Source organism: Xiphophorus couchianus, chromosome 21 (genome assembly GCF_001444195.1).
Source record: "Xiphophorus couchianus chromosome 21, X_couchianus-1.0, whole genome shotgun sequence".
In the NCBI taxonomy this organism is placed as follows: Eukaryota; Metazoa; Chordata; class Actinopteri; order Cyprinodontiformes; family Poeciliidae; genus Xiphophorus; species Xiphophorus couchianus.
Genome location: NC_040248.1, coordinates 12,931,681 through 12,957,626, shown reverse-complemented (window position 1 = coordinate 12,957,626; position 25,946 = coordinate 12,931,681). Strand labels below are relative to the sequence as shown.

The following is a 25,946-nucleotide window of genomic DNA, read 5'->3' as shown; positions in this document are numbered from 1 at the left end:
CTTCACAGAATACCTCAATTTATACTGAGATTTTTTTTTATACAGATGGACGATGTTATAATGAATTGGTAGCACAGCGGTTTATTTGGAAGTATCAGAGTAAAGTAGGCTGAAAGAAATGAACACCACACTTTTCAGATGTTTTTTTTTTTTAAATTAAAGTATACGTACTTTTTCACCCACTTCCACTAAAACAATACGTGCATACCGTGTCAATTAAATTTAACCTTTGTTCAAAGATTGCTGATCTGCAAGATGAGAAGGCATGAAAAACTCAATTTGCTTTTCATGTCTGTCTTGATTACAACTGTGATTAAAGCGCACCTAAGCAATATATTTACAGAAATTGAGCCTAGAAGTTATTCAAAAAGTCACTGGTTTCCAATGAAATATAAAACAAGAAATGCATATGTATCAGAGCATTTCAAGATTTCCACTTATATGCTTGTACCCAGTCTTGTAATCACTTCTGTGTATCTCCAAGCAAAACATTGGCCTAATTTTGACCTTCTCATAATGAGATCCATGGGGAAAAGACCAGGCATTGAATCAAAGAATCTCAGTAGGGGTCTCACATTAGCCGTGCAAGCAAAAGCAGGTGCTATAGTTTGTCCCAAGTCGGTTCACACTGTTTCCACTGTGGATTGGCCTTAGATTAGTGTAGTGTTACACCATCAGCAGCACCTGCCTGGTATGTGCTACGTCGTGTGTGTTGTCTGGAACACAGCAAAAAAAGAAACAGAAAAAAAAAACAGGAAGTTTTTCTTTTGACTTATGATCATTTAGCTAGTTTGGCTTTCATTGGAGTAGTACAGAGAACATATAAGAGACCTATGTTAGGCAGAACTTGTCACTAATAGTATAGAATATCTCTGTTGCTATTCTAATATGGCACAGCAAGCTGGACAAGATTTGGTTGCACCAGCCGTCCTGGACGAATATAAACCAGACCCTTTTAAGTCCTAGCTTCCTGCGGGGTATTTAACAAATTGCAGGGACAGCTACAATTTAGACCCACAGGCTATTCTGCAGTTTATATTAAAGCAGATGAATTATATGGGGAAGAGAAAAGTTGTGAGTTAAAATAAAAACAATAGGCTCAAATGCTGGACCTTTATAAGAAGGTTTCCTTTTTGATTTCTGAGAAATGTGCCTGTCACATCCAGAAAACCTTCAACAGATACAAAAACAATTGTGAAAAGTAGAAATAAACTTTTCTAATGTCTAATAAGCAAAAAAAAACCCAACAACACAGTTTTTGTTTTTCAAACATATGCAGACATGTTTATGTTAAATATCAACATGAAAGTTACTATGTAATTAAAGTAATAAATGAACATTAAAATCTAAGCAAATATGCTTTAAAAATAACTATACGATGCAATGCAAAATACAATTTCTGTCCAGGATTAAATTAGGACACACCAGAAATGTTTGCATTTGAATTGGCTAATATCACACATTTAGTTGTTTGTGCCTCTGAGTTTTTAAGTAAGCCTCAACATCATGATGAGATCCAAAGCGGCATTTTAGAGCTTCAGAAAGACGATTACAGCACCTAAAACAGAACAAAAGAAGAAACCAGCAAAGAATAAGCGAAGACAAAGGAGCAGTGATTAATGTGGCGAAAAACTGGTGAGTCTGATCAGCTGAATACATCGCAACTGTGTGGGTAACATGACTATTGTGCACAGAATGAGCACAAAAGAAAACATAATTACAAAATTACAAAACATGGAAAAACACAAAAACAACGAAGACATCAAAACTCAAGAATGACCAGAAATACAAGAATAACACAAAACGGAAAATCAAAATATCTCTTTAAATTCGAAATCTTAAAAATCATCAAATTCACAAAAAAAAAGTGTGAACACTCTACCTTCAATTTAAGCATTTCTGTCGCAATAGAAACTATTGAAAAACAGCTTAATGATTCCCAAGACTTTTGGGAATATATTCTATGAAGTGATGAGGCAAAATTTAACTTATTTGAACATTTCCATCCAGTAACCTCTGGCATAAAACTCAGAAGGCATTTCAGAAAAAGAACATCACACCAACAGTCAAACATGGACCCAGATGAGATGGAACCATGAATTCTTCTCGCAGGAAGAAGATCCTGAAGGAAACGGCCATAGGATTGTGTCATTGAACTCAAAGATATGTAGGTCATGCAGCAGGACAATGATTAAAAGTAAAACTTGTGGTCCACATCTATGTAGTTTAAGAACAAAAAATATATATTTTCGTGGCTTGGTCAAAGCCAGTACACAAATCTGATTGCTGCTGTAGTATGACCTTAAACAGGCTGTTTATACTTGAAATCTTTCCAATGTGGCTGAATTAAAATAATTGTCCAAAGAAGAGTGGTCCACCATTCCTTCACTGAAAGACTCATTTCACAAAATGCATAAGGATTATTAGGCTTAATGACAATTACTTTCACATAGGACCATGTTTTGAATAGCTTTCTTCATTTAATAAACATAATTCATATTTGGAAAAGTATTTTTTACGTTTAAATGTTACTGTTGTCACTTTATCAAATGGGTGAAGTGAAACATTTATGTCTAACTTTCTTTTTTTAACTTCTCTAGCATGAAACCTCCACCTTCAGAGGAAACAATAAAGGACTTCTAGAACTGGTTTAAGATTTGTGAGCAGTGAAGAAATATCAGAGCCCAGCGTTTTTCAAAACTGCTGCTTAGACATCAGTATTGAACAGATCTCATTTCTATCCCTAGCATTGCCAGTCCAGCTTAGCATTACATCATCTGTTATACAAAGAGTAAAAAAGACTGTGTTATAAACCTATAAAACTGTCACTATATCATTTACAGCAAGCCATATGCTGTGTCTCATTACATAAACAAGAAGCAGGGCCTTGTCAGAGCGACACAGTAATAAACCTGTTCTCACACACTGTTTTAGTGAGTTCTTAAACAGATCAACATAATCCAATATGTGCCTAAAGGTTTGTCTCCCTGTTAATTTAATGGCAAATGAGTTACGTTGTGAGGCTGTTTTTATGGGGTTCTTTATGGTGAGCCATTCTAGTTCAAACAAGTAGTGCGTTGGGCCCAAGCTATTGGTTGTCACGTCCACTTGCCTGCTTTTTAAAGCTTCCATCAAAAGCAGAGGATTGGTTGTACTCAAGTAAAACATAAGTTTATTTTTTGTGTGTGTGTGTGTGTGTTTTGTGCCAGGATTCTGAGCAAGTAGCAAGCAAATTACTTGGTCTTTGCACAAGTGAAATTCCTCCTGTATTGCTGGGTTTACAGGCAAGAACAGCATCATACCATAATAATAGGTACACTCTGCTGGCTCGTTTCTCACAGGGTTGTAATTTTCAAAAACATTTCAACATTAAACATTGAAGTCAGCCCTTAATTCCCTCCAGTATGTTGTGCCTGTTTGATAAACAGCACTGCTATACCCTGTTGTTTGGGTCTCTGAAGAAAACCCAAACAACTGGGTTTCCCAATAGTGCAGAACAGCGTCTGCACTATTGGAGTGAGTGTACATTGGACAACGTGGCGCATGTAATAACCACAAGTTCAAATAAAATAACAGTCTAATGTACTATTATTATATCTTTGACACCACATGAGTAAAAATGAATAGAAAAATGTTTTAAACATGATTAGTGTTATAAATAAAACTATTAAACTAATTTGTAGTTTCATGACTCACACTTGAGTTTTTAGTTTTGGTTTTGTTTTTAGCTTACATGCTTCAACTGAGCTTCTTTAAATCAGGACTGATATTATAATTTTAGGGCACTGTGAGTGGCTGCAGGCTAAAGGAATAGTACCCCCAAATTCATTGTGACAAGCCATTCCCCCTCCAAGGGAAGAAATGGCAGAAACGCCCCCCTCATTGTTCCACATCATGACTAGAAAATTTGACCTGGTTTTATTTCGGACTTCTTCATTAAAAAGGCGGTCAGAAAGATGCAGTGAACTGTCATTTGACTGGTATTGAGTTATTAAACTGGTGTTATAAACAAACTAGGATTAATCTATGGTGTAAAAGAGTTCATTGTTCAGTGAGGGAATAATTCAAGCTTAATTGGTAAATATTGTGATTGGCAAAGACAAAATGGTGTAAAATTATAAAGTGGAAGGAAGAGGACACATGAATTCCATCATTTTTTTAACCAACAAAATTTGGTGTACATATTTATCCAATAGAAAATATTGAATAAAAGTCAATATTTTGTAGAACCACATTTGCTGTAATCAAAGCTATGCATATAAAAAAAAAATCACGTTTTTGTTTATTCCTTGCAAAGTACCTCAAGCTCAGACAGATTACATGGACAGTATCTGTCATGATTTGTTGTGGTAGAGTTGCAGTCTCTCTCTCTCTCGATATATATATATATATATATATATATATATATATATATATATATATATATATATATTGGAGTTATCTATCGTGAGATAGTAGCACACTGGAAAAGTGAGGAGAGATCTAAAATGGTGAGAAATACAAGGGGAGGACAGGCACGGAATCAGACGGGTGCAAAAGGATAACACTGGGTAAGCAAAGGAGGGATCTGGAAAGGAATGGACTGACCACATCAGTATTTGAATGATGTGGAGGTGATTACTGAGAACAGGAGCAAGTTGGTCCAGTTGCAGCTGTGATAAGACATGAATTGATGAGCTGACAGAACAGAACATAACACTGGAATGAGTCGCACCAAAAGAACCTGAACACACATCTTAGACAAAACTAAACTGAAAGTCCAGGGATCATAAAACCCCTACTACTGATAATCTGTTAGACTTAGCCATGAACTTTGACTGGGCCATTCAAACACATGGATATTCTTTCATCTAAATGACTTCACAGGAGCTCTGACTCCATGCTGAAATGTGGACCTCCTTCCCGATCTCAAGTCTTGTGCAGCCTGGTCCAGGGTTTCATCAAGTATTGCCCCATATTTAGCTCCATCTTCCTGCTAGCTCTTACCAGCATCTCTGTACCTGCAGAAGAAGCACATCTCCATGGCATTATGTTGTGCCCACCATATTTCACCTTGAAAAGCTGTGTTCAGGGTGGTGTGCAGTATATTATTAATTTTCTGCTGCACATATAATTTTATAATTAGGCCAAAAAGTTTGATTTTGGTCTCATCAGGTCTCATCAGAGTACGTTTTGTCTGTATATTTGCTAAATGGTTTGTAATTAACTAGAAAAAAGGTTATTTTTAAAACTTTTGTTAAGCAAAACAATGGGTTACCATTTGTCACTTTCCAGTAAAGGGCACATTTATGCAGTGCACAGCTACTACACTAATGCTCCAGTCAGCAGATTGTTCCCCCTGAGCTGTTGATCTCTGCTGCTTCTCCAGAGTTTCCATGCAACTTTTGGCTACTTCTATGCGCCATACTCTCCTTGCTAGTTTCAATGGGCAGCTTAATATTTGTGCCACAATTTGTGAAATGTTCAGTATGGACAATGTTTTCTGATCTAACTATGCTAATCTGGAATAATCTCCCAGAAAAGTTCAAAACACTGAGTTTCTTTAAACCATACAAACAGGCAGACAATAATTGCACTGTATATAAGAGAATGTGTGTTTTTTGGTCCATGAAAAATACGTAATATACCTTATGCTTCACTTATAAAATGCCAACTGCTTTTTCTTGCTTATTATCTGCACCCTAATGTTTCTTACCAGCTTTGATAGGCGCATGAAACTGTCTTCAGAGTAGTCGAAGGGACTGTCGTTGGGGCTGGCCCAGACTAGAGAATTTGCACATATTGTCTATGTTTATGTGTTGCGTTTAGGAAGCCCTGTTCTGAAGGCCTGCAGCAGCCTTCCCCAAAATAGAGCTGAGAGCAGCTGCAGCCGGGCGGGTCGTATCAGAAAGACATCAAAGCGGCTGCTCTCTCCCGCCCACTTATGATCAAGTACTAATGGTGTAATGGAAGGTCGGTGATTGTTTTTGGATGTGGGTGAGTTGTGTGCGAGAGTTTACAAGAAACACAGACAGTGGCACAAGTTGCAAGACCACTTGGGAATATAAAATGACAGGATAACTAAAGCACAGACAGAAACTCCAGGTCAGATGTCACCTCTACATAAGTCACTGCTGACATCTGTTCCACCAATAGGCACCGCCAGTTATTAAATACTGGCCAGAGATGTCTGGGGAAAACAAAAATCTGCTGGCCTTTTGAAAACATCCTACATTTACATAGTGCTAATCAATACAAAAATTCATCACCCCGGCATATGAGGAGCACTGTGCTCCCTCTGTGAGCGCTTCTGGGTCAAACGGCGCAATTTACAGTCACACTCAGTGTTCGAGCTGTCAGTGCCACAGCTCAGATAACTCTGTCCATTTGGAAGCCTCAGATTTCAGCAGTCATCACTTTTCCTCCTGAAAGTACTCCACACTAGGATAAGGGCAAAGTCACATTATGAACATAGCTTTGGAGTTTGGAGTTTTAAGGGTTTAATGAGCTGGAAAGAACTTAACAGATTTTTGATTTAAACAATAAACTGAATTATTTGGTTTCAAAGGGAGGCTCTTTTATTCAACCTTGTAGCAAAGCTCCACTGTAAATGGTGTACTTTTTACATTTTCTAAAATCAAATGAATAGATAAATAGATAAAACTGGTATGATATTTTTTTATTATTATTAATATGTTTCAATTATATTGGGTGGACCTATGAAAATGCATAAAGGGTACACGGTACACGTCTTCTCTGTTGAACCCAGATTTATGGGCTAGCAAAATGTCTCTGTCATGTCCCACAACCACCTGCTTTTACTCATCTACGGAAGTGAAGGTGGAGAGGCAGTCATCCTTGGCACAGGCGCCCCCTTTTGGAGAAAGAGCACAATGACCTGTAAATCAAGAGCATTTTCAAAGTCATTTTGCCTCGTGGTTCTCAGGTTTTTATACTCCAAGTACCGCCACCTTGACTTTTATTTTAAAACATAATCACATCCAAACTTGAACTCTGGCAGCTGTTTGTTTTGCATCATTAGAAAAATAAAAAATAAAAATAAAACAAACAAAGTTACAAAACATGTTCCTGTCCACTGAAACTGCTTTATTAGTCTGAATTCCATATGGTAAAATCAGAAGATTATCATCAAGTTGGGCCTCAAATTCCAACATCGCTGATTACGAAAAAAAGACTTTCAAAAATATATTCATTTTAAAAACTGATAATTTACATGTGCAATGATTCTCATTTCATAAAATTGTACCCACGAATTTTATGAAACAGTGACCATGTTGCCGCAGTGTTTCAAAGAAGAGAATACTTTGCTATTGTACTGTGTTGGTATTACCTTCCTATTACTATTCTGTATGTAAAATAAATATATTTGATATAAATGAATAAAAAAGAAGCATACGGGGAATATACTTGTATATGAATATGCTTGATTTAAGTTATTTCTTTAGAAAGTGTATTTCTTTGAAATTGGACCATATGTTGTTGTATTTATGTTATTTTTTACAAATGTGAATAATTGAGCGTATTTATTTAGATTTGTAATTTTCTATTTTTTTCATTAATAAAAATATATTTTTATACATAATGTGTGTATTTATTTAAAATGTAAATATTTATATCACATTTTATGAAAAAGATTACACGGAACACATTTATTGCGGACCGATCGGGTACTACCAACAAATTAGTTCCGGGTGGCTAACGTTAGCTGAAATTTACTCTCCGTAGCACAGTTGTCCAGACGGCGGTAAGAACAACTTTAATGCCCATTGTTGTGTCATTTCCCAAAATATATGTCCCCCATGCTGTTTACGCAGAGATCAGTTATTGGGAAGATGTTTTGTCTATTTTGAAATGAGTTAGCTCCGTTAGCTACCACTGCTAACGCGAACGCGTTTAAAAACATTATCTGAAAATAAACAGGCCGCTGCCGATATGGTTGAAACGTGCGAAAAACATAGCCATGCTTATGTCATAGCTACAAATATTTATGTGTACATTAGTCACTGTCTGAAGATTTTCTGGACAATGTTTATCTTGGCTAAATTTAAAGTTCCGCAGTGACTGTCAGAAATCACTTCCAGTAAACCGAATGGGACTTACACAATTTTACCGTCAATCAATATTTAGAATTGACGAGTTTCACATGTCAGATGTTTGCCCTTTTCAACATCTTTCAATTAAATTTTAAGCGAGTGAAATTATGTTCTGTGTTTTTCTACTTTGGCTTTTAGAATTAACAGAAATCCCGGAACAAGATGGGTGAGGAGTCATGTCACACATTTATCTCTACCTTTCTAAAAAATCCTGTTGTCAGTCCATAAAATCAATTTGCTATTTCACAGTTTGTTTGGGTTTTTTTTGGTAGTTAACTGAAGAAAAAAACTGCTAGAGATTGTTTGCCACTGTCTTATTTAGTATCAAATTGTCATATTTATATTATGACTTAACAGATGGAGAGGAGAGAGCTTTTGGTGGCTGTGAAGGGCCAGATGCCATGTATGTGAAGCTCATCTCCTCAGACGGCCATGAATTCATTGTGAAAAGAGAACATGCCTTAACATCAGGAACCATCAAAGCCATGTTAAGTGGGCCAGGTGAGGACTAAGTCAAATATTGTATGCCAAGCCATTTTAGCTCCTCTTTTATGATTTAAAAAAATTGTTGTTGAGCTGTAAAATGCTTTGATTACCATTTTGTTTATGGTTCTCTTGCCTGGCAAGACTTTTGTGTTGTAAGGATATTTTTTGTAAAAGGAGTGAATTCCAAATCAAATGGTTGTATTAATTGTACATTAAATAACATAAAACAAAATTAGACATTTCCTGTAGCTTGAAAACATTGTGAAAAAGCAGTAAAGAGATCAATGATGGGAATTATCTCTAGGTAAGATTAAAAAAAAAAAAAAAAAACCAACGGCAATGACGCAAGGTGGCTGGTAGGTCAGTTTTTGCCAGCTTGTGGTTCCATTTTGGATTCGGTTGCTACAGTTATCCTGATAGCTGATGACAACAGTTCAAAAAGGTCATGCAGAGGGCATAATGTTTAGGGCTCTGGATAGAGGATAAATGCCTTTCTAGCTACTGCACAGTCCTCTTGAATTTTCCACCTACATTACGAAATATAAAGTGACCACAACAAACAGAATAAAAAGCTCCTTCTTTTTTGCCTTCTTTAGATCTCTACACACTCCTGTTTTTTATTGTTAACATGATTTAAAGAATTAAAATTATGAGTCTATAATTATAATAATCAAACAGTTTATTATCTAACAGCGGGAAAACTTTAACCCTTCAGAACCTCCAGGGGTCAGAAACTGTCATCATCCTCTCACAAAAGAAAAACATAACTTAAATGCAGACATTGTGGATCCTTTCTCAAATTATGTTTTGATCTTCATGGCCACCTTCTGTGAGGAAAAAAAAACATGACTTGATGCCAAAACAATTATTAGTAGTTAGTTGCCATTTTTCTCACGGGCACATCCTTTTCTGAACACCAACACTGTAATAGTTTTGTTTTAATGGGTATTTCAAGTGGACAATTTTTGTCATTTCAAAAGTAAATCATTTAATTCAAATAAAGCAGGTCAGTGATATATTTATCTAACTAGATGTTGATTAGGAGTAATGATTGATAGAAAATAAACCATCACTGATTGTTGTGGATGTATAAAGCCATGCTGTTTAATAATGATAGACAATAGAAGTCTTCGAGTTCCAGGACTGACAAGGCATCGATACTTGTCTTTGAGTAATTTCATTGTTTTCTATCTTTTTAACATTTAGCTTTTTTTTTTACAATTTGTGATGGTGAAAATTCTGTCTATTCTGCACTAATATCCACAATATTTGAATTTCAGGTTTGACTCTTTATTGATGAAAAATGTTTTGGTTTTAATCCCTCAGTTACTTTGTCACATGAAGCTATGTTTTTCCATGTCGGGCATTTCAGAATTTTTCCTTTGAGAAATTTTTCAGGGTTTTTCAGTGAAGTCCATGATAGAACCATGCAAGAAAAATGTATTGAGACCAGAACAACCTGAGGGTGTCGGGAATATAATTAAGACTCGATTTTAGAGGAGACTTTTTTCTTTTCTTTTTTTTAATGACCCCTTTCTTAAGAATCCTTAAATATGGTGCAATGAATGTTGAAGTCCCCCTTTTTTTCTCTTTTTACAACCTTTTAATTTTGCTTGCACTTGCTCTAAATTGTTAAACACAACTGACTGAGAATATCATAATTTTCTGATTTACCTTCTTGTAAAGTTTTAAGACATATTTAGAGCTCTCTTGTTGGCCCAGAGTTTCCTTTCAATCAGCTAGGTGCAAGTGCAAACTATTGGTGTAGTTTGCAATAGCTCAAACCACACCATCTTCAGTCTTTGTAGATTTTGAAAAGAAATTCACTCGCACGTTTTTACTTGTCAGCATGAAGCTATGAACATGCCGCATCTATAGTCTCACAAATCTTGCTGTTGCCATTTGACTCCACAGTTTCTACTCTTTTTAATTTGCTTCTCACAGATAGAACTTTAGCACCGTTCTGTGTTGCGCCAAGGATGCAGTCAGCGTTTCTCTGCGTCATAAGAGGTTCCATGCCCTTGCAGCTGCAAGGATGAAAATCCTAAGGGAGTCAAACTAACCCCTGGTGGTTTTAGAGTTAATCAAACACACTACTGTGTAGGTAATCAGCTCAAGCTAGCTCACTGCGAACAGGTTTGGCTTACATTTAAACACTCTTGATTGACTTAAGCAGAGGTTTACTCAGGTCTGTTCTCCTCACACATATTAACACTCTTGAACGCTTACTGATTGGTGCAGAATTTGCCCAATTGAGGAGTTGAGTGTAAAATCTGAAAACATTTATGTATTTTGTCCTCAATTTTAAGGTAATTAAATTGCAGACAAATATGCACCATTAGCCTTGTGCAGCTATTAGTAGAAGAAATGCATTTTTTTCCACTTTCTTCTCCAGTTTGTTTGTTTTTTATCTTTTAAGTTGTGTCCTACAAAACCATAAGTGGCTTGCATACAAGTCGTCAAACCTGTTTGTCACAAGTTTTCTCATTGGCCTGCTTCCCACTTTTGCAACCTGCAGGACAGTTTGCAGAGAATGAAACCAACGAGGTGAATTTCAGGGAGATCCCGTCCCACGTCCTGTCCAAGGTCTGCATGTATTTCACCTACAAGGTCCGTTATACCAACAGTTCCACAGAAATACCAGAGTTCCCCATCGCTCCCGAGATTGCTCTGGAACTGCTCATGGCTGCGAATTTTTTGGATTGTTAAAGTTACAACATAGATGTGAAAACCTGAAACATTTTCTTTTGAGTTTTTTTCCCCAGTATTTAATTGTTTTGCAATTTGTTTCACATTATACTTCTTTTTTGCTCCTTGTCTGTTGTCATGGTTTCCCTTGTATTACTAAAAAATGTCATTGTAAAATGGAAGCCAAGCGGACTTTCTACAGAAATGTCCTCACCTCTACACAGTAAATAAATGCCTGTTCGGTGAGCAGTTTTTCCTCTGGTGTCTGCTTCTCTGCATGAAACACAAACATAAATGTCATTTTTACAGTAAACAGGATTCAAGTGTTTTGAATGCTTTAGTTCCACAAGTGTGAAATAAAATGCATTAGGCCAGGGGTGTCAAACTCCAGTCCTCAAGGACCGCTGTCCTGCAGTTTTTAGATGTGCCACAGGTACAAAATACTGGAATGAAATGGCTTAATTACCTCCTCCTTGTGTAGATAAGTTCTCCAGAGCCTTGCTAATGAACTACTGGTAATTATTCTATTCAGGTGTGGTGCATTAGAGGCACATCTAAAAGTTGCAGGGCAGTGGCCCTCCAGGACTGGAGTTTGACACCTGTGCGTTAGGCTTTCCATATTTTTGAACATAGGTCTTTCTGGGGGTTCAAATGTTTAGATAGAGAGTTGCTTCAAATGTATCCTAATTAAAACAGGGTGCCTACAGATTTTCCCTTTTCTTAATTGCATAAAGGTCTTTAAACATATTAAAACTTTAATGCAATATTTATTCTGACATCTTTAACTTGTGCAGCTTACTCCAAACATGATCAACTGTTGAAGGAATTTCAAGAAACAATGGGTATACATGTTTCTGAATTATATTGAAACACATTCTATTGTGTATGGCAGCTTACATCTGAAAATCGCACAGACATACTGAATGTACTAATATACTATAATATGTATATATTTCTACAATTGTCGATGAATATAGTTTGCATCTTACCCAAAACTGAGTTTTCATAGAATTTGAATATTACAGCAAAATATTCTGTTGTATCCATGCACACTAAGATTATTTTAATGAATCATTGCAAAAAATGAAAATCAAATTGCATAGATTCATTACACACAGGATGTAATTCAAGCATTAATTTATGTTATGATTGTGGCATACAGCTAAAAGACATTTGATACAGAAATGTTTTGTTATTGTCTACACATCCATGAGGGTGATGGTTGTCTCACAAATACACATTCTACAAAGACAGCAGGCCATAAAAACAAAGCTGACCATTCACAAAATACAGATGGAAATGGAAGGTTGAGTGGAAGGAAAAAGTGTGGCAGAAAAAGGTAGACAAGCAACAATGATAACAATAGCTTTGTGAAGATTGAAGAAGTTTGGGGGAGATTGAACTGTAGGTAGAATTGGATCTTTAAGTCATTACATATGGACACATCCAATAACTACAACTGTTATATTTGTTAAATTTTTGGATGACGTTAACAAATGCCATCTGGACCTCTCTTATTTGATCAATTTTCACCTTGATTGTGTACTCTATTACATAACCATGACATCATCTCGGTATTTTTTAAAAACTGTTGTAATCAGTTGTAGTTTTTTTTTTCTGCACAAGCATCAACATTAATAAAAATATTTAAAGTATCCATGTTGAATTTATGCAATATATAAGTTTGACTTTAAAAATTCAATTATTTAAATGAGCTATTCAAAGATATTCAAATTTATTAAACATTTATTCTGTTTTAACAGAACAAAGCCAACAAAATTCGTAAGCTGTTGATAAAAATACACATTACTAATTCTAACATAAAAATATTAAGTGGGGTAGATAATTGTGTGCATATAAAGGTAATAAATTATCAAATAAATTAGCATTTTACTTTACTCATGATGTCACACAGGTTTAGCCCTCCTTGCGCAAAGGTCATTGGCTGACGCTTATCTCATGTGAGCTCCGGCTTTTAACTCCGCATACTCCTTCTTTATTTATCTTATTAAAAATCCTGTTGTATCTCTACACCCGCCTCACATTTTGTGAGCGACCTGAAGTGACTGAACAGTGACCTGGGTGTAGGCGCTGCGTCAGTCAAGCAACGTCAAACGTTTCTCACTGTCAAAACAACTTCTGTCGTCACGTGACCCCCTGACGCACCGTCCTCCACTGTGCGCTGATGCAGGGGGAGGGGGGGGTTTCCATCATGGCGTCGATGCAGGTAAGGATACAATTAACAGCGAGCAAATATATGTAATTTACAGGCTCTCCGTTTCGATCTTTCTCGGCTTTTGACTGCCAGTTTATTTGCGCATTTGTATTTACCAAAGAGCGGCACTGACATTTGGGTGGAAGCCGTGAAATGTATCCCTAAACTACTCAGGTTCGGCGCTAGGTCTTTGCTAGCAGCAGTATTAGCTCTTCATCATCATCGGCAAAGCTGAAGAGAACAGGGAAACTAGCTTCCTTGAACTACGTGTTGATGCTTGCCTGCGGCTTTTCCTCAGAAGGACCCGGGGTGATATTTCCAGGAAATGTGGTTCTGAGAATTTTGGAAGTCATTTTAATAGTTGGTCGCTGTTTGGCCGACTAGTTCTAAAGTCCGCTAACGACACGGTGCGCAGTTAAATACAGTTTCAGGCGGACCTGAACAGGTGTATCGCTTCCATACAGCGGACGCAAAAAGTCAAAAGAGATCTGACAGACGATACGTAAAGATTGTATTGATTATGGCACGTCTATTGCAGGTTACTGATGAAAATACATCCATTTATTATTAACTCTCTACTGGGTTTGTTACTAACCGTTAACTCCCGAGTCGTATCGTTTAAACATGTTTTTAAATGTCCGCATCAACACATTGTTGAGATTCACTAAATACATGTGGCATAAGGTCATAGAAAAGTGCACGTTACAAATCTGAAAAAACCTGACTACTTAAAAGCTATATATTGTTTTAAATAAACAAAGAAAAGTATTTATTTAATAGTTATGTAGCATGTAAGTAAACTGATTGATCTAGCTACTATTTGCTTTATTACCACCTCACAACCAGTCCTGATTAGATGCAGGACTGGTTGCTACACCTTGGAAACCAAGGTGTACCAAGGTTTCTAAAGGTGCCCGTTTCAAAACCAATAAATGTTCCTTCCTACGATTTACTTTGATGCAAGAGAAAGAGCTTAATGGAGTGTTTCCTCAGTTTATTTTATGCATAGAGTAATCCCACTCAGCTCTGGTTAGCTATCTAACCAGTTATCACTTCTGGTTAGATGGCTGAAAGAAAACCGCTACCCTTCTTTCATTTGTTTATAAAAACACAGATTTAGCTTGAAAATATTTGTGGCTGAAAAAAATAGCGTGGAAACTACAGGAGTGCAAGCTATTCCTCCTATTAAGATCACAATGTTATTTTTTCCCCAGTTTTTTCATACTGTGAGAATGCACACCAACTCATGCCTGTTCCTGATTCAACAAGAGCCTAAAAAAGTTTTTAAAAAATATCTACAAAGCATTGACAAAGTATATAGTTCTATTGTGAAATAATGCAATCTCGAAGGCTTTTAGAAAGCCAAATTTATCACCAAAAGAAACAAGAGGGGATTTCTTGTCTTTTCATGTTCGGTACAACTTTTCATATCTTTGAATCTAAAAGAAAATCTTCTCGGTCCACACACCTTTAATGGTTTGGGATCAAACTACGTAACTAATTACTCACTGTTTTGGTCAACACCCTTGTAAATTTGTTCCTGCAGGCTGTGCAACTTCAACAAAAAACATAAATATGACTGCTTGGATAGCTGATTGAATAGCAAAATATTTAAGGACCTACATAAAGATGTAGCCTAGCTTGACCTGTTGAAATATACCTTGAAAAAAAATATTTTAATAAAACTGGGCCTTATTAGGAAAATATGCTCTTTGTCACATTATTATTGTTGAATATCACAATGAGATCAGTTGTGTTTAATCCACATTTTTATCACTCTTCTTTTCTATCATGTCCTCATTACTCTTCAAGCATTAGAATCTCGGCTCCTAAAATATAAGATTATAGCAAGTGTGTGTATTTAGGACATTGAGAGCCCATCTGACTGACCAAATGCATTTAATGGATGCATGCCACTTGAAATATAATAGCCCATCAAGTATTGCATTAAAGCTGTTCTTAGCAATTGCAATATTGCACATGTTGACACTGAGATGATGTTGATGCCATGTATTTTGCAGATCTAAATTTGACACTTTCTTTTTATTTTCCTAATGCCATCTTTTAAAGAATCTTATCTTTATAAATGCATTTATTGTCAGTCTGCATATATGGTAATTTTTCTTATTTGTTGTTTCACACTTAAAGTATTCGTTATATTTTTGAGTATATTCATTATTTTTAGTGAACACGTTATAGTACTGAAGTTAGTTTTAAGATGTAAGTTATGTAATTATTAAAAACGTTTGGGCCGTGTATAGCACTAGATTACATTACAATAATTTCCATTGACGTCATCGTTAAGATTAATAATAGTAATTAATATAACTATTTACAAGTCAAATGTATTTTAATGCTCCTCTGTTTGGCCTCAATAAGTTGTTTTGCACTGCTTTCCATTAATTCATGTTCGAGTGCCATTTTGTGACTGAGGTGTCGACATAAACATATGCTTTTCAACAGAAACGGCTACAAAAGGAATTATTAGCTCTGCAAAATGATCCACCCCCAGGAATGACGCTCAATGAGAAAAGTGTACAGAACACCATCACACAGTAAGTATCGATTTCCTGCTTATTTTAGCATTGGAAAATTCCTCAAATGTAGTGATCTGTAAAAAAAAAAAAACAACAACAACAAAAAAAAAACATCAGAAGTTTTATTATTTCTCGTGTTTTCATGAACTGGTTGACTTCCATGAAAGGCTAGTGTTTCGACTGGTGTGGAGAGGAGGTTGCTTGTTCAGTAAATTAGGCTTGGAGGTAAGATGGAGCTCCTGCATAGAAAGAATTAGGGTCATTTTAGTGACTGGTAGTTCTGGCCCCTCAGAAGATTGTCTCTAATGTTCAGTGTCGCTCTCCACTCTAATAAAATATTCAACGGTTGGCATTCACTCGCTAGGGTTAAATAACAGGGAACACAGGCTGCTTTTTCCCTGCATTCCTTTCCTGAAACTCAGTGGATATTGTTGCGGTTAGGTTTTCGTTTTGATTGTTAATGAAGTTTGATACTATTTTTTTTTTGTTGTTAAAAACTGCAACGCTCCCTTTAATACCTTTAAAAGTTGCCGCCTCGTTCCATGATTCTTTATGAGGCATCACTACCGTCTACCGGACCGTAATATGCTGACGTCACTCCTCCGTGGTGCAAACAACTCAAGACAATATTCATGTGAAGCAAAGCTGTACAAAGTACTTAATAGTAAACACATAATCTGCTGAAATTAAGATGAAACAAACAAAGGAGACTGATTGACCTCTGTATTTCATCCACATTCGTTCTGAGCTGTGAAAATATTTTTCCAAAGAGCAAGTACAGGAGGAATATTTGTCATCCATGCTTTCTTCCAGGGGACAAGTGGAAGTTTTAGCAAGTTGTTGGCACAGGGAAGATGGTATGTTTTTGCAATTTCCTCATTACATAAGTCACCTGGGCGAAGAAGCATATGAATTGTTTTTTTTTTCATGACTGACAAGTCTCCCAACCAGTTCAGCTGGCTCCTGTGATCTTTTTGCTTCACAGGTTTCAGTGGTATGTATGGGTGTGTATTCTGTTTGCAGCTCTAGTTGAAAACTCTCTGTTAGGGTTGCATCTCAGCTGGAGTGATGGGCAGCAGTAGGGAATTACTCTGCTTTAGTTCAGGAAACATTTCCCCCCCCCTAACTTCCCAAGAGACACTTTGATGCGATGTCTCTACTGGGATGATGCATTGTCAGTTTGATAGCTTTTGTTTATGGTACACCCTGTCTCTGTTTCTCATTAGATAATGACGCTTGATGTCATAATTAGAGGCAGGCAGTAAGGAAAATGTCACCTAAAGAAACCTGTTGTGTCTCCTCTGCAGTATATTTATGTAACTTAGCTTCTCCCCCCAGCCGTCGTTTGTCCAAATGGTTTAATGTTACATATATTGACTGTGTCATATTACCAGCTGACTATGGCGAATTTGATGATATTGAGCATTTTGCCCTTGGATCTGCTCATAGCGGCTCATGTCAGGCATCATTCACCGAGATTTCGCGTTGTAAACATCACTAGTAGTATGTCCATGCAGTAGCAGAAGTAAAACGTACGGAGGAGTTTATATGCTTTTTTTCTTTTTAAATTTTTAAGAAACCGACATCCTTTAGAAATCTTTTGGGTTTCCTATGTGTATTTCCATTAATGTACACCTTCAGTCAGAGATTGTCATGTTCCTGTCACCTTCTGATTTTAGTTTCAGAATAGAATTTCCACATTTGTTCTTTACTTTTTGCTTTTTTTTGTGATACTAGATTTTTTTTTTTTTTTTTGTAATATTACCATTTACAGAATAATTGCAAAAAAAAAGTTTGTAAAGCAAGTAGCATAAATATAGACTTAAAAATATAGACAGAAGAAAAACATTTAATAAATCTAAACATTTTACAATTAGTGTAGCATACATAACAGTTTTTTTAAAATAAAAACTTAAAAGATATGTAATTTAAAATGCTTTCCATGTTACTATAAAGCTACAGTAAGCTGAGCAAACCAGTCTGATGATGTTTCTGTAACGTCTCTGAAACCTGAAATCACTGGAATTAAATGTGTATAAAAACACCAGCATGACTGAGATTGATGTTCGATGCACATCAGTGTTTATTTTAATGGTGTTCTATAAAGATTTTTTCCCCTAAGTGGTTCAGGTAATAACTGTGCAGCTTAAGGGCAGTCACATCATTTCAGTGAGTGGGCTGATTGTCTTAGACCAAAACATCAATTTGGATAAAAGTGTATCTGTAGTGGACTTTATAATAATTTAGTGTTGATGCATTTCTGTCCAGCCACTATCAGAAGCTGTTTCAAACTTTTACTTGATTAAATGTATCATCAGCAAAGTCAGTTTTAGACTTTGATAGATTACATGTCACTTAATATAAACTGCTTAGAAGCTAAGAGCTACATTTCATGTTTGACTTAAAAGCACAAAGAAAATTTTGCTTCGATCAGATACGGATTAAATTACGCCTGGCTCGGTCAGCACAGTTCCTCAGCTGGACTCCTGAGGTGAAAATAGATTTTGTCTTCCGAATGAATGGGATATCAAATTATTACCAGACCACTGTCAAAATAAAGATAAATATTCATCGTCAGTGGAGTCGCATTGAAAGCGTTTGATGCTACAATTGAAGTAAGATATTTATTTTTAAACTTCGATGATAGAACACACTGTCTTCTACGTATGATCCTTCAGGATGGGGTCTTGAAAACCAGGTGTTGAATAAAATGTTTTCTGAACTTTTCTAAAAGTACGTTTATTAAAGTGACAGAGGAGACAACTTTGGCTGCTGCGAATGTATTCACATTTTATGTCCACAGACATATACCTGTGTATAATTAGATTTATAAAAAATAGAATAGAGATGCCAATATTAGGATTTTCTTCTTGTTTTTCTTTAGTTTGGTGTCGGCATTAGTGAGTATGGAAGTCTTGCACTATGATAACCTTGAGTAAAAACACCCCAGTATTAGGATTTAAATAAAAATGTTAAGAATGGCCATAATCTCCTCATTTACATTTCAAATTCAAGAGCTGTATTTTTCTTATTACTGCTTAAAATGACAAAACATAAAATATTTTGTTATTTTGGTATGTTAACTTAGCAAAATTATGTAACAAACTTCTGCAATACAGAGGGAAAGCTAGCTTGTAAATGTGGTTTGCTGGGTTGTTGTGATGTATTGGCTCGTCTGGTTTAGAAACAGAAAGAGGAAAAACTTTTTAAGCCTTATCCATCGCCTGTCACAACAAGCCTTGCTAAAATTAGTTGGACTTGTTTAAACCACATATTGATCAGTATTGCCTTAACTTTAAATGTTGTGTTTAAGACAAACACTTTGTCCTTTTTTTTGAGTTATTGACCTGGAAATTTCCATTGTTTGGATGTCTTAAAGAGGGTGCCATGGTTTTCATGCATCAGGGAGAAAGTCTGCTTTTCTGTTAACAATTAACAAAAATACCAGGACAAATTCTGAAATTTTGTGTTCTTAAAGCACACTGGCATGGTGTGATGCTGTGATCTCTGTCAAGTTACAGAAATCCACTCAGTTCTTGATTTCACTTTATTTCAGACTCAGGATGACAGATTTGCGCAGATTGGTTATTTGTATTTGGTCAGTAATCTTAGAGCCTTTTGCAGCTATTTCATTATTAATGCCACGTATCATGAGCAAGATTTACATAAGTTACCCATAAATAACCATTGAGCTTTCATAAATTACTTATTACCCTAATAATTCAATTTACCTGAAGAATATCTATTGTCCATTGGCCCAGAACAGTAACGAACAAAACTCAAAACTTTCAATTCAGATTTGCTGCCACCAGTTCTCTATTCAAACCTGTTTTTCTGCCTTACCTGTGTTTATTTTTAGTTGACTTGAGGAATGTTGTTATCAGTCTGTTTGAATGAGATTCCAATCATATTTTAACACTGTGCCTTTTTTTCCTTTCTAGATGGATTGTAGATATGGAAGGTGCACCTGGCACGTTGTATGAAGGAGAGAAATTTCAGCTGCTTTTCAAATTTAGTGGTCGATATCCCTTTGATTCACCTCAGGTAAGTCAGAAACAACCTGGTTTTTTATTCATTGACTCTCAAACCACCCGAGCATATTCCCCCTGTCTTTTATTAACTATATTGCCACCTTTTAGACTTTTCTGCTTGTATAAAAAATAATTAATATGATTGTTAATACTATACATATTAGATGGAACTTTAAATCTTGGGTGGGAAGCAATAGAAAATGGAAACATTATTAAAAATGTGCCTTTTAAACACATGGTGGGGTGAACAAAATAAAGAAAAACTGTTTAAAGTACTATGAGATACTTACACATGCTCACAGACTCCTGAAGTACGAATAGCAAATTACTATAGCCATTGAACTACATGATGAAATTCACTGTTGGTTCTGTGTTCGATCGAGAGGTAGAAAAGATAATTAAGACAATGCATGTGCTGCTTTTTCGGCCAATCCTTCTATACTTAAAGCCATTTATTTTCTAAAACAATACTTGTTAACCTTAAAGACTTTAGTTAATAAATTGTCCACTCCAGTGCTTTAGTTCCTTAAGAGTCCAGGCTTAAACATCCACTTCCACTCAATCTTCTTTAATAAATCACCATATTTTTGTCTTCTGGAATTATCTAGGCATTAAGTTTCTTGTTTAGAATATAATATAGTTTTTCAGGTCGTCACGCTGACTTTTCTTTTAACATTGTGAAGCTTTTCTTTGTTTTTACTCCACTAAATGCAATTTGAATATTTTGGATTCACGGTAAGCAAGACTGAGTGGTTTTAGCCACAATAAACAAAGCTGGCAAGCCCAAGCGCAGCTCCCACTTGCAATCCTGATTTCCCTCACGTGGGTATTTATAGACTACATATTTATCATTGTTATGTTGTCTCTAATAGGTCATACAAGGTAAAGCAACATCTTCAGATATCTGCCATGCAATCCTAACCCATACAGTGACATAAACCATGATAAAATGCTGAGAGAAAGATAACTTGGATAGCATAAAGCAGGACAGATAAACACTCACTGGCCTTCATCAAAGTACAAGTCGACCCTTAACAATAACCAGCTGTCAAATCAGCTTGTAAAGTTTGAAAAATAGTATTCATAGTTGAAAACCTAAACTAAATAACTTCATACTCAGAATATAAGCTAGTTCAGATAATCTGTTTATTTTTCTAATGGAAAACAGCCTTTAAATGTATTAGTCATAAATACACTAATTAGTTTATTAATGATTTCATAGCATTCACAATTTTCGTCTGTCTCTTGTATAAATCTCATCTTTTTTTAGTAAAACAAAAAAAAAAAACTATTCCCCTTTTGGCAAAATGAAAAATAAGCCATTTGAATTTATATATGTTTCTGTTTTAGTTGTTGAGATGAAAAATTATGATTAAATTTGCCCATCTACACTTTTTAATTAGTACCACTAACAGGAAGGTTAGTGTTCCTCTTTGGAGTGACATTAAAACAGGAGGCGTCCTCTACTGTTCATACTTTCACTATTACGGTGCTTAATACTGATTTTATTTACTTATCTTTTTATTTGTATCTTGGTGAAAAGAAACTAAGTATGTATGGTTTTTGAGATCCATCAATTTGCCCACTAATAAACATCGGTGGCCCAAATGGTTTCATAAACTCTTGCTGCTTAAAGTGATTCCTGTAGTTTGGGGGGAATATTGTCCTAAATATGCAGTAACAGTGTTATTTAACAGCTTATTTTCAATTAAGTTGTAAAAATAATCAAATAACACGCAATTCTAATCAAATATTCTCATTCTGTTTAAGCACTTCAGCTGGGAAATGTTGTCATTATTATATTTATTACTACGATGGGCAGAAAAAGAGATTAAAAGTGAAATGCATTAAGCTGCAGCTGAGCTGCTTTGCTCGTTTCTCCTGGAACGGCAATTAGATGGCTAATCTCGCTCCCTGCCTGCTGTAGGCTCCCACACAATAACTAGACTAATGGGATGCAATAAGAACTCAGCATAAAGGTTTGGGGATGAACCTTGAATTTATACTTTGTGTAAACCGAGGTAACACTCATTCTACTAATAAAGGTTTCCAATAAAAGTCTGTCAGTTGACACCATGTGACATGCAACAAAGCTGTACTCATTTCAAAGTAAAAAACTTAACATAGTCACTCATTTAAGCATGTTTGTTTACAAAACTGGCTATAGTGAAGTAGGAGCAGAAGTGTGTCTGCACCATTAGACTAATAAAGTTGTTATTGAGAGCTTCATTTGATCTATTTTGTTCTCCAAAGTAGATCTATTCCTCTTTCGATTTTTTTCCACATCAAACAAGCATTGATATTAAATATGTACTTTTATCTGGAGTTTTCCTGCATATTTGTAACTCGTGTGGTTCTGGTACTGTCCAGTGAGGCCCACCCTGGTGCCAGACGGCCTGAACTCACTGTTACCCTTCATTACCCTCATTTCCCCCTCTGTCTTTCTTTCTTATCTCTGGCTACTCATGTGTCAGTCTAAAAATATTTGATTGAATTTATGTTTCACTTCTTTTTACCCAACATACTTACTATTTTTAATTGTTTCTTTGTCTTGATTAACCTTTTTTTGTTGTTTTTTTTCTTCTCAAGCTGGCCAAACCTGGCCTCTGTAATCTATACACAGAACCTCCTGTTGTTGCAAAAAGCCAAGTCAGAGATTGTCATCAAGACTGATTTCTGGGACAGAAATACATTTATACCTATTTTTTCTGAAGGAGTTGGTTATTAAAGTATTCAATTTTTTAGCTATTCACATTTCATCACATTGCAGCAAAAAGAAAAGAAAAAAAACACATTGTATTTTATTGAGATTTTATTGAATAGACCAACAGATCAGTTAAATGTCAGCTTTGACTTTCTGCTACGGTTGTACATTCTGTCTCTTATCTGAATAACCTCACATGTATTTGTTTGTTTTTAACTGTGCAGGTAATGTTCACAGGAGAGAATATACCTGTCCACCCACATGTGTATAGCAACGGTCACATCTGTTTATCTATTCTGACGGAAGACTGGTCACCAGCCCTTTCTGTGCAATCAGTTTGTCTTAGTATTATCAGCATGTTGTCCAGCTGCAAAGAAAAGGTACCTCTGCAGGACTGGACAGATACCGACTACTACTTCATGTATTGTCTGCATTCGTTAAACTTGAAATTTGTTATCTTTTTTCCACAGAGACGACCACCTGATAACTCTTTTTATGTAAGAACATGTAACAAAAATCCAAAGAAAACAAAATGGTGGTATCATGGTGAGTACTTTCTTCAAACACACACAGTTTGTCCTGTTTAAGTTTGGAGATAGATGATGTAACCTCATTTTTTTCCCCCCCCTTCACAGACGATACATGCTAATGTACAAACTTTGTAACAATCGTAGAAGAAAGAAGTCCTACTGACCTACATAAAGCACTTTTTAATCATTCAGTCTTTGAACTCTGACCTTTGACTGGAATAACGGACACCATGCGCTGGAGGCTCCTGACTGCATTTTCCAAGCGGGCAGTTGGCTGCATGTTTTGGTCGGTTGTAACATAGAAAATTAAAATGAACCGAGATTTAGAAGTTTCCAGGATGTATCGTTTTTGGCAGACAGGACATAAACGAAGCAGGTTTCGCAGAGACGATTTAGAAATTCCAGTTTTGCCGAGTTATTACTTTATTTGTGCGTTGGGTGCATTTTAAAGGTACTTGTGTTGTGCAATACCGACTGATGGATGCATGTTGGGGCCTGCAAAGAGAAATCCTAATGTAATTTTCTTCTAGAAGGGATCTGACCATTAAGCCCCAAGAAAATGCTTCATCTGTTTTTTTTTTTTTTGTTTGGTTTGTTTTTCCATGATTATTATTTTTATTGTTATGCACTGTGAAAGTTATCTGGTTTGAAAAGGAACTATTCATACGTTATTCGTCACTTGCAGATATACTGTAAGCCGCCATTGTTTGAAACAGCTGCATCGAGATTACACAGTTTTTTTCTTCAGCTTCCACCTGGTTGCTGTTCTTCCTTCTGTGGTACAAATGAGGATATAACAGAAAAGGTGACGCATCTGCAGTCATCCGAGGCCCTCGGCGCACATCTCCTCAAGAGGTTGGGGTAGTTGTCACTAGTCCAGCCTTTAAGATGTGCAGCAGCCTCTCTTCCACTTAAAGAATGTCTGTAAGGGAATATTGATTCATTTTTATATGTACGATTATATATATATAAATATATATGCATATATATTTATGTATTTTTAAATTAACATGCTTTAATTTTCTGTCTTTGAAACATTTGATTTTAAATCTGCTTTTGTACTTTTTTCTGACTAGCTGATGCATTGGAATGGGGGGTTTTGTGTTTTTTTTGAAGGGTCAGTATGGTTCCTCTTGATGTTCCTTTGCTACTTGTCATTTAATTTAAATTCTCGTTTGATCTCCAGAGCAGCACCGAATGAGGAAAAAGGAGTCGCTAAGAAAGCTTTTGTGACGTTCCCCCTGTCAGAGTTTTGGCTCAGGTACTTTTTCAATAAAGAGATCACATCTAAAAAGATACCTATTAAATATTTTGAATTTAACTATATTTTCACCAAAAGAGACTGTTATGTTGTAAACTTAATGCATTGTCTGAAAATGTTGTATATAGGTCTTTAAAATGTTTTGACGATGCAACAGAACACTGCATAAGATGCATTTAGTGTCTGGGTGAATCATAAAGGTAGTGCTTTATTTCACTGGATGTTAGTCTGCATCTTTTGCAAATTTTGGTATGTATAGTGAGCTGCAGGCTTAAGTTGGTACAAAAACATTTAAAAGTTAGTAGTTTTACAGTGCATGCAATTTTAGACCATACCCATTCATATAGACATCAAACACTGTAAGGACTTTTAGTTTTTCCAGCCTGTAGAGAGTGTTTTTTATTTTTTATTTTTCCAGATTAATATCACTAGAGCTCACCGTTAGAGGCGGTGCTCAGTTCAGGCTGTAATCACTCCATTCCTAATCAAACTTTTATCCGGTAAGATACTTGAATTTTCCAACTTGAATTTATATGAACCTTTTTTGGGAGGGGGGGGGGGGTCTGGAGGAGTTTCTTGAATGAGATTGAGTGAATGTGATAATGCCACAGCTATCTAAAAAAACAACAACTATATAACCAAGACAACTATTGGAGGATATTTTTTCCTATCATAATGGGTGTAGACTGTCATTGTGCTTTGAGGACAAAAGGTTGTGAAGAAAATTTAAATGCAGTCAGAACAGCAAGTATGCAGAGACAGAAAAGGCCTTCATCCAGCAGGTGGGATCAGGAGTTTTTAGAACTTGAGTGAGGATGTTACAATAATTTTTTGGTTTGTTTGTTTTCTCATGGTTATTTCGGTTATCTTTTTTGTTTTTGTTTTTTTTTCCCGACGTGTTTTGAACTTTTAGTTTGCAGGTTGTTGTGAGTGATAAACACTAATGAGGGTGTGTTATTTATATTTATTTTTTTTCTGGGATGTACAAGCTCCATGTAAAAGGTGCCTGTTCATTTTCGTAATCAACAATAAAGCAAAAATTCACTTTTAATGTTGGTCTGAGCTCTCAACATGTTTGTCTCCCTATACATGGTCAAGGTATACATGTTTTCCAAAACTTTTTCTTCACAGGATTTGGATTTTATGAAGTAAAATGTGAGCTGTTCATAAAATAGAACCAAAAACACATGGTTCAAAAATAATGGATTAACATCAGCCCAATTTCTGTATATTTTTTAAAACCTAATGTTATGAACTTGACTTAAAATGCGTAAGAACACAAGTTAAACTTAAGCCAGAAATAATTTTTTAAAAATTGGTAGATATGACAAATTACCTGGCTAAATACTATTTTTTTTTTTTTTGTCATTAAAAATGACATATGGGAATATTACATCTTTA

The 25,946-nt window shown here is 35.8% G+C and overlaps 2 protein-coding genes across 2 annotated transcripts; both read left to right on the top strand.

The window, feature by feature from the left end:
• Window positions 1–7,646: 7,646 nt before the first annotated feature.
• Window positions 7,647–11,580, top strand: eloca (elongin C paralog a). The gene is made up of 4 exons (XM_028005129.1): window positions 7,647–7,744; window positions 8,232–8,259; window positions 8,451–8,594; window positions 11,098–11,580. Exons 2-4 carry the CDS (start codon window positions 8,256–8,258, stop codon window positions 11,286–11,288), a joined length of 339 nt encoding a protein of 112 aa, XP_027860930.1. The 5' UTR covers window positions 7,647–7,744; window positions 8,232–8,255; the 3' UTR covers window positions 11,289–11,580.
• A 1,752-nt stretch (window positions 11,581–13,332) lies between these two features.
• On the top strand, window positions 13,333–25,596 carry ube2wb (ubiquitin conjugating enzyme E2 Wb). The gene is made up of 6 exons (XM_028005127.1): window positions 13,333–13,494; window positions 15,946–16,037; window positions 19,961–20,063; window positions 22,979–23,134; window positions 23,225–23,300; window positions 23,390–25,596. The coding sequence occupies exons 1-6, from the start codon at window positions 13,453–13,455 to the stop codon at window positions 23,401–23,403; spliced, it is 483 nt and encodes a 160-aa protein (XP_027860928.1). The 5' UTR covers window positions 13,333–13,452; the 3' UTR covers window positions 23,404–25,596.
• Window positions 25,597–25,946: the final 350 nt, after the last annotated feature.

Excerpts from the sequence above, each read along its gene's own strand:
- eloca (XM_028005129.1), top strand. Across the intron at positions 8,595-11,097 it reads AGCCATGTTAAGTGGGCCAG|GACAGTTTGCAGAGAATGAA; the intron begins GTGAGGACTAAG and ends TGCAACCTGCAG.
- ube2wb (XM_028005127.1), top strand. The coding sequence starts at position 13,453 with ATGCAGGGGGAGGGGGGGGTTTCCATCATGGCGTCGATGCAG. Across the intron at positions 20,064-22,978 it reads ATCCCTTTGATTCACCTCAG|GTAATGTTCACAGGAGAGAA; the intron begins GTAAGTCAGAAA and ends TTAACTGTGCAG. Across the intron at positions 23,135-23,224 it reads TGTCCAGCTGCAAAGAAAAG|AGACGACCACCTGATAACTC; the intron begins GTACCTCTGCAG and ends TTTTTTCCACAG.